The sequence below is a fragment of the Sebastes umbrosus genome, chromosome 5 (genome assembly GCF_015220745.1).
Source record: "Sebastes umbrosus isolate fSebUmb1 chromosome 5, fSebUmb1.pri, whole genome shotgun sequence".
NCBI classification, from domain to species: Eukaryota; Metazoa; Chordata; class Actinopteri; order Perciformes; family Sebastidae; genus Sebastes; species Sebastes umbrosus.
The window spans coordinates 11939022-11947240 of NC_051273.1; the positions used below are offsets into that span (position 1 = coordinate 11939022).

At 39.7% G+C, this 8219-nt stretch overlaps 1 protein-coding gene across 1 annotated transcript; it reads right to left on the reverse strand.

Moving 5' to 3' along the window:
- Window positions 1-5514: 5514 nt before the first annotated feature.
- rgs2 (regulator of G protein signaling 2) lies at window positions 5515-7760 on the reverse strand. Its single transcript, XM_037768894.1, has 5 exons — window positions 7520-7760; window positions 7313-7402; window positions 6886-6947; window positions 6533-6699; window positions 5515-6427 (listed from the first exon to the last, which is right to left on the reverse strand). The coding sequence occupies exons 1-5, from the start codon at window positions 7612-7614 to the stop codon at window positions 6233-6235; spliced, it is 609 nt and encodes a 202-aa protein (XP_037624822.1). The 5' UTR covers window positions 7615-7760; the 3' UTR covers window positions 5515-6232.
- Between the last annotated feature and the right edge of the window lie 459 nt (window positions 7761-8219).

The following is an 8219-nucleotide window of genomic DNA, read 5'->3' on the forward strand; positions in this document are numbered from 1 at the left end:
ATCTTTACATTGCTATTTTATCCTATAACAGAATGACTGGTGTGGCATGCAGACGTAGATGCAAATACTACAACAATAATTGAGTCTTAAAAATAGCCAAAGACTGCTGCGTAACAGAATGTGTGCTGCGTAGGCCTACTTTGAAGGTCAAGGGAAGTTTATTTGTACAGCTTATTATCACATCCAGTGTCTCAAAGGGCTTTAGAGGCTCATAAAAGCCGCGGTTCCATACCAGACAAGGAAAAAGTCCTTCGCAAATTGAACATTAAGGCTGCGACTAATAATTTTGTTAGCTGTTTTCTGATAAATCGTTCATGATATTAAAATGTCAAGAGAATAACCCAAGATGTTTGTTTTTTGTTTGACCAACAGTCCAAACCCCAAAAGTATTCAATGTTACACTGATATAAAATAGAAAAGCAGCAAAGTTGAGAAGCTGGAGCCAGCAAATGTTTGGCATTTTTTGTTGTTGATAAAGATGATTAATAGATTTTAATAGATTTTCATAATTATCAATTACAGGGAAAAAAAGCAAATAAACCTTGGGAGAGACGATCAAAAGAGAAATCCCCTCTCCTTCAACTCCCTGATGTGCAATAGGTGTGAAAAACAAACATTTACAGAAATAAAAAGAATGAAATGAAAACATAAAATCAGTTTACAATACCAACAAAACCAAGAGTCTAGCCGTACTAGCTCTGGCTGTACTAAGGCACAGGGGTGCTGGTGCACCATCGTAGTTTACCATGTTAGCAATGCTAACATTTGCTAATTAGCACTAAATACAAAGTACAGCTGAGGCTTATATGGCAATGTCATTAGTTTTGCAGATATTTGTTCATAAACAGTGGGCAACCTTTGGGTCTGAAAAGTGAAGCCAATGTGGACGTGCCTTAAACTTGCATTCTTTCTAATAGCCAGCAGCGGGCGACTCCTCTGGTTGCAAAAAGAAGTCTGATTGTATAGAAGTCTATGAGAAAATGACCCTACTTCTCACTTGATTTATTACCTCAGTAAACATTGTAAACATGAGTTTATGGTCTCAATCGCTAGTTTCGAAACTTCTTCAATACAGCATGATGTTCATTTAGTAAATTATGGTCCCATTTAGAGTCAAATAACGTGGCTACTTTGTGATTGACCACGGCGTTGTCCGGTCTGGGAGTTGTCCGTGTTTTTTTCTTACAACTTTAACCCTTTCACAGTTTTCCGTTCATGAAAGTTAATTATAACATTTTGGTCACCTACAAATGTCTTATTCAGCGTTCGTTTGTACTCAGCTCCACCTTCTTGTGTAACTTCTGGTTGCAAAAACACAAGATGGCGTCAGCCAAAATGCCAAACTCGAGGCTTCAAAACAGCAGTTCACAAACCAATGGGTGACATCACGGCGACTACGTCCACTTCTTGTCTGTGATCATAAACCAAATTATTGGACACATTTTGATGTCATAATGGCACTATGTGAAATGTTGAGGGGTCACAAAAGTTATTACAGCTCCTCCTGATGTACTAGATTTAATGGCAAACCATCCAATAACTGTTACACTTAAAGGTGCAGTGTGTAGGATTTGGCATCAAGTGTGTCAAGTGTTTAGGAGAACTATGGTGGCCGACGCGAAAACGTGAATGGCCCTCTTTAGAGCCGGTGTTTGGTTTGTCCATTTTGGGCTACTGTAGAAACATGACGGCCAGCTCCATGAAGAGTCCCCGCTCCCTATATGTAGATATGAAATTCTTATTTTTGGGTGATTATACACTAAAGAAAACATACTTCTTAATATCCTATTCCTTTTCTGCCAATAGAGACCCCTACATGTTACACACTGTTCCTTTATAACCACAAATGTCAACCTCGTCGTGGTGATAGACGAAAAATCAGGGGTTCACCAGAGTCAGTTGTCTTAATCCTTTTCGGGATCATAACTCATCATGTCTGTACAAAATGTCATGGCATTTAATATGTAATAGTTATTTCAGTCTGGACCAAAGAGGTAGACCGACAGACCGACTGATAGTGCCATCCCTAGAGACATTCTGGTAGCGTTTATGAAAGTGGGATTATTATCATTCCAATACTAAAGAAAATAACCCATTACACACACACGTATTTTCCCCAGCTCCCAGAGTTTCAAATCACAGATCTACTCCTCTAACCTGAAAGCCAGCAGAGCATACAGTTGTGGAGAGCTGCTGGTGTAAAAGCTGACCTATTACACCACCAGGTCTGAGGAGAGAGCTGCAGGAGCTGTCAGCCTGTCAGGACCACTGTCCGGGTATCTGGCCACTGTCAGCCTCTACTACGGGTTCATGGCGGGAAACAGCCTCTGTATCAGAGAGTAGACACACAGCAGGCGGGGGAGGACTCTCTCTGCTGTCAGTCAAGGGGTTCTTTACACATTGTTACAGTACGGGAACTTAGCTGCCATGACATGCCCTCCCCCCCCCATCAGCTGCACAAAGAGGAATGAAATGTTCCGAAAAGATGAAGAATGTTGTTTTTGTTGTGCAACTGAACATCCCGCACATTGTCTCTGAAAAATATGTCAGTGTATGGTATGTGGATGTGTCTGACCTTTGTTAAACCAAACACCCAAAGTGCATGACGCGCACATTAAACCATTTCAAGTTTTAGTAATTCACTGTCAGTGGAAAAAAAAACAACTTTCTGAGTAGCAAAATATTGCTTCACTTTGCTTTAAGAATAGGATTAACAAGATAAACTGGGAAAAAAAAGTTCGGAAACTTGTTTTTGGTCGATTAATTCTCTGTTGTTACAATGCTAATTGGCATTGTATTTTACATCGTTGGAAAGCCTGTTTATTTACCTTCGCAATGATGTCCAACTTGTAAGGATCATGCATTTGTGGGATGAGCAGGACAGCTGATTATGTGGGTAGCGCCCAAGAAAAATTTGCCAAAATGCTCTGCCAATGGTAAACAGTGCATTCTCCTGTTGGTATTGACTCTTGTTGTGAGTTGTTTGGTGGATTGGATGATTAAACTCTCTATCAGTAACAAAGAACAAACAAGACATATTGTCTATTTTACACTTTATTCATTTAATACACCGTCAGGAGCCTCAGTAGCGGGTGGAAGATCCATATGCAGCCACAACAGCCTGGCATCTCCTCCTCACGCTGGTCACCAACCTGGTCACACGTTGCTGTGGGATGGCGTTCCATTCCTCAACCAGGATTCGTTGCAGGATTCGTTGCAGATGTCCAACTTAAATTGGACATCACTGTGAAAGTAAATAAACAGGCTTTCTAACGATGTAAAATACAATGCCAATTAGCATTGTAACAACAGAGAAATAATCCACCAAACACAAGTTTCCGAACTTTTTTTTCCCAGTTTATTTTAGGACTGTCTGAGCCACATTAGAGCCAAAATGTACCCGAGGCAGTTTGTCAATGTATGTAACTTTGTTTCGCTAAAATATTGAAGTCCCCCAGTCTGTGACTTTTCCTAAAAGAATGTAAAAAATTGTCAAGATAAAGCTTTATTTTATTATTATTTATAATTTATACCTAATGCAGTCATTTTTCACGCTGTTTGTTTAAATAAGCATTATGTGTTGCTATGGCAATGCCTTTAGTTTACTACTGTGCGTAATAGAGCTGTGTCATAAGTCATAGGCTAATAATGTACATCGGGCATTAGACTTGCTCGATGTATTGAGTGAAGAAGCGTGTGATGGTGGGAGGTTTTAAGGACTGAGAGGTGGGTTGATTGTGACTGTTGTTGTGAGTAGCAGAAAGGGACTACAACTATAGCATTTCATTATACAACCCTGTGTTGTAGGATGATAAATAAATGAACATTGCACCTTGAAATTCAATGCATTCTAATAGTGGATACATTTTACCGGTTGGCAATTTTAGGTATACAGCTACCCCTAGCGGTTCTAGTAACAAGGAGGTAGGATTTTAGTGGTATCTATTTAATCAATACTGTCAAAGACCCGCCTGTATAGCTCAGAGACACAATTGTGTCGAGGCACAGATCTGGAGATGGCTACAAAATAGTTTCCCTCGACCAATTCCCCCTTTTTTTCTTTTTTGCCTTTTGTGTCTTATATGTCATTATTTTAGTTTTACAGCCCTTAACTGTTTTGGATGCACTTTCATGGCTTTCATGAACATTGTTTCCAGCTGCAGCAGGCAGCAATTTTCAGCATAAATGCTCTGATAAACCCTCTCCTTAGCACCAAAAGACAGACAGACAAATATAGCTACCAGCTGGGGAACCCAGTGGAGCATTTAGCAGCCTTCTTGCTGGTGGAGAACAGAGTTAAAAAAGAGAGTGAATATTAGACCTAGGTTTACCAGGTAGCCTGGACACACGACTCCAAATAAATGTTGTTCCGTATCTGCCGGATGTGTAAATATGCAACTGTTTGTACCTGCTAACATGTTAGCCATATTAACTTTAAAGGGGACATATCATGCTCATTTCCAGGTTCATACTTGTATTTTGGGATTCTACTAAAACATGTTTTCAATGCTTTAATGTCCAAAAAAACACATTATTTTTCTCATACTGTCTGTCTGAATATACCTGTATTCACCCTCTGTCTGAAACGCTTCGTTTTAGCGCTGTCCCTTTAAGACCCCGTCCGAAAAAGCCCAGTCTACTCTGATTGGCTTGCGAGAAAAATGTGGCGCACCTTTGCAAAGTTCTCAAGCCATGGGTGGTATATTCTAATTAGCCTGCAGAATAGCTTGTTGAATCACATGTGGCACAAAAAACTGACTGGATTGTCTTATTTCACAGTTTGTGGGTTGGTAGGCAGTCCAGATAACCAAATGTATGTGTATGTTCATCTGTTCTCATACATCGTTTGTAGCTATACCTACAGTAAAGTAATGCACTGTAATTCGTATATCCCACTAAAAGTATAAAGAGCGACAAATGCCGCGTAGTGAGGAGATTGCGATAGATGGATGGGTCAAAAAACAGAAGTCAACGTTGATTTATTTTTTCACGTATCTTCCATACTTAAGTTAGCAACCTCCGGTGTTATTTCAACCCAAACCTCGATCTTTTCCTAAACCTAACCGAGCTGTTTCCTGTGTAGACAGAAGTTTATTTGTGAAAGACGGGAGCAGAAATTGACAGGCGCCTCACGTATTTCTGGACAGTCGTAGGAAAACCCACGAAAAATGAGGAATAACTTTGTTGCTGAGGATGCGTTGTCCTTTTAAAGGTAACGATATGTAAATTTTGTGTTTACAGCTTATCTGCTGCCTCCAAGTGGCCAAAAAGTCAGTTGACGCAGGTTTTAAGTAAAGGACCAGTTCAGTATTCACTTCAGCAGTAATGTAGACAGTTGAACAGTGAATTAGGAGTAAAATTGACCGTGAGATGTTGGTGAAAGTTTCAAAATCGATTAAGGCCTTTTGAGCTTAAATTATTTTGTTTACATACACTGTTCCCAACAACAAACTTCCATGCTTAAAAAGTTCTGACATTTTTGCACTGAATTCAGAAATAAACGCATCGGAGACATTTCAGAATTATAGAACAAACATATTTTATTTCTCAAACAGTCCAGCTGCCTTAAATTCACATTCAACACATGACATATTTACAATAGATAACATTGTCACAGTATCTTCAGGCCAAATGCAGGCTTTGGTGGAACTTGTGAATATTATTATATAAATTAAAAAAAATTCACTTTTTTGTGTAAACAGATCTGAAGCAAATCCAGAAGAGCAGCGGAATTAGAAAGTCCTGTGTATATGACAGCTGTGCAAAGTCTTCAAGTGGATATCAGCACAGAAATACATTCAAACAGCATCGTCGGTAAGAGAGAGTTAAGTGTGAGACACTCATCTCAGCTTTGAGTGCAGTTGCACTTGAACAGCATTTTCTTAAACGCATCATCGCCCAAAATATCAAATTCTAACAGTGTAGTATAAAGAAAGTGCAGGTAATGGCCCAGTGAAGAAAATGTAACCATAATCCCATCTGGTAGAAATGCTCTGTGCACTGCCTGCAGCAGCATATAGCATCCTGCCTAATCATCCCAACATCAGAGCTCTCAGCAGGACGGACTAAAAATGGCTCCATGTTTTTGCATTTTCCACACTCGACGTTATTGTTTATGCTCAGGATTTGCATTATTCCGAGGCGGCAGTGCCCGGAATTAACCATCATCAGCGGTCTATTCGCACAGTCACAGTGGTAATCAAATGACTCCAGCAGTGGGTGTCTGGTTTGACTAGGACTTAATGTGCTTGCCCTCTACCCTGGCAGCCGCACACAGTTCTTTGTAGAGGTCGGAGTAGATAAATCTGGGGTACGAGTTGTTCTCCATCAGGCTGTAGGCTTTCATCTGTGCTGCCAGGAAGCTGGTCACAGTGGGCTCGTGGAGGCTCTGGATGATGGCGTTTTTAGTTTGGTAATCCAGGTTTATCTGTGACCAAAGAAACAACCAATATGAGCCTTTGACATAAAGAATATTTTGTGTATTTATAAAACTTGAAGTACATAAATTCTGATGCTGAAATTCAGCCGTTACCTCTTTGGGAGCTTCATTTTTAATGAACTCTTCGTAAATGCTGTTGGCCTTGGACGCCAGCTCTTTCTGCGACGTGAGAGCACTGAAATCCTCACATGCTGTCCAAAACTCAATGTTCTCTTCGCAGAACTCAGACTTCAGGAAGATACAAAAGGCAGCTTTTCCATCTGGGGTTCGGGAAGAGAAGAAGAAGATGTGTTAAAGACAAGGGACACATCCACACCCTGAAAAGCCATTACAACCTTTGTTTAACTGAGGCCAGTAAAGTGCCTTCATTTAGCACACAGTTACCGTGTGACCTTTGAGACTCTTTCATGTAATCATGCACCAATAGCGCGCTGAATGATACTTACATTTATGACTGAGCAGTTTGTCAAGCGACTGCGCCCACTGGTGCACGTCATCAGCAGTCGGCCTGAGGGTAGAGGATATGGATTAGATAATTACAGAGGAGGCAAAATCCTGAAATTTATGAAAACTTTATATATTGAAAAACACTCAAATAGCTAATTATTAAAAAATTAGACATAAAATCATAGTGACAAAAACAAAATACAAAATAAAATAAAAAAATAAATACATTCAATACGGTGTGGATATGCAAGGACAACAAATAAAGTTGAGTAAAATATTATAAATTAGATTAAAATATAAAAGTTAATTAAAAAGTAAAATACAATATATATTTAAAACTAAATAAACTCTTACTAGCACGAAGCACAAACAAAGATGTTACGCAGAATTATGACACAACAAAACAAAATAAAAAGTCAGTCTTACCTGTAAGGTCTGTTTTTCATCAGATGTAATATCGACTTGGGAGAGTTTGTCTGCAAGAGTAATCCTATTCTGTTCCTCCAGTTTTTCCTCCTGGAAACAAAACAATACAAAAAATCAATCATCAGTGTTTTATAGCAGTGTAATTCTGAGTAATATCTTTTTTAACCATAACCCGAATCCTTCTTATTAAACACCACATGAACTTACTTTATCCCCTTCCTCTCTGCGGACAGGTCAGTGGGTTTCATAGAGTCAATGAGCGCCATGTTTTGGGATGAGACAATGGCAAGGTTCTCTCGCATGGTTCTAAATCCTCTCCTTCTCCCTCTTGACTTGTCGGGCAACTTTATAGTTTCTCTCTCCAGCCACGCTCAGTAGTGTGACAAGGCGAGAGGCGGGCCTTCGACGTGATTGGCTGTTGCTGTGTAAACAGTGACTGGCCCCGGTATGACTCTAAGGGCCCGAGGCAATGATAGGCTGTCACTGCATAAGCATTCTCTCCCTGAATATCCTGCGGGCTTCCAATTTTAAGGTCAAAATGTGACGTACATGACAGACTCTATGCGCTTATTCCTAAAATAAAGTCATGTCGGGATGTTATGGAACTTTTCGCTTCTTTTTTGGTGTTTTTCTTTCTTCTATTACATTTTGAGAGCATTGCAGCTACTCTGTGGTTTGCATCCAGACACATTCACAAAGCATTCGAGGTATTAATAATTTAACTTTCCACCTATTTTACAATTTGAAAAACAAAGGATACTCTTAATGAAAGAACTACACAGCACCCACCGCATACATCCTTTTTCCAGGAGATGTGGATGTCACAATCTCTGATATACAACTGATTCATTGTACCTTGCAACACTACCTGCAGTGTTCACATTTAATAAATTACTCACACCAGGGT

What these genes read in the sequence shown, in the direction of transcription:
- rgs2 (XM_037768894.1), bottom strand. Translation starts at nt 7,614, where the DNA reads ATGCGAGAGAACCTTGCCATTGTCTCATCCCAAAACATGGCGCTCATT. An exon ending in ATGAAAAACAGACCTTACAG is followed by an intron (nt 6,948 to 7,312) that starts GTAAGACTGACT and finishes CTCTACCCTCAG; the next exon opens with GCCGACTGCTGATGACGTGC. An exon ending in CAAACTGCTCAGTCATAAAT is followed by an intron (nt 6,700 to 6,885) that starts GTAAGTATCATT and finishes CCCGAACCCCAG; the next exon opens with ATGGAAAAGCTGCCTTTTGT.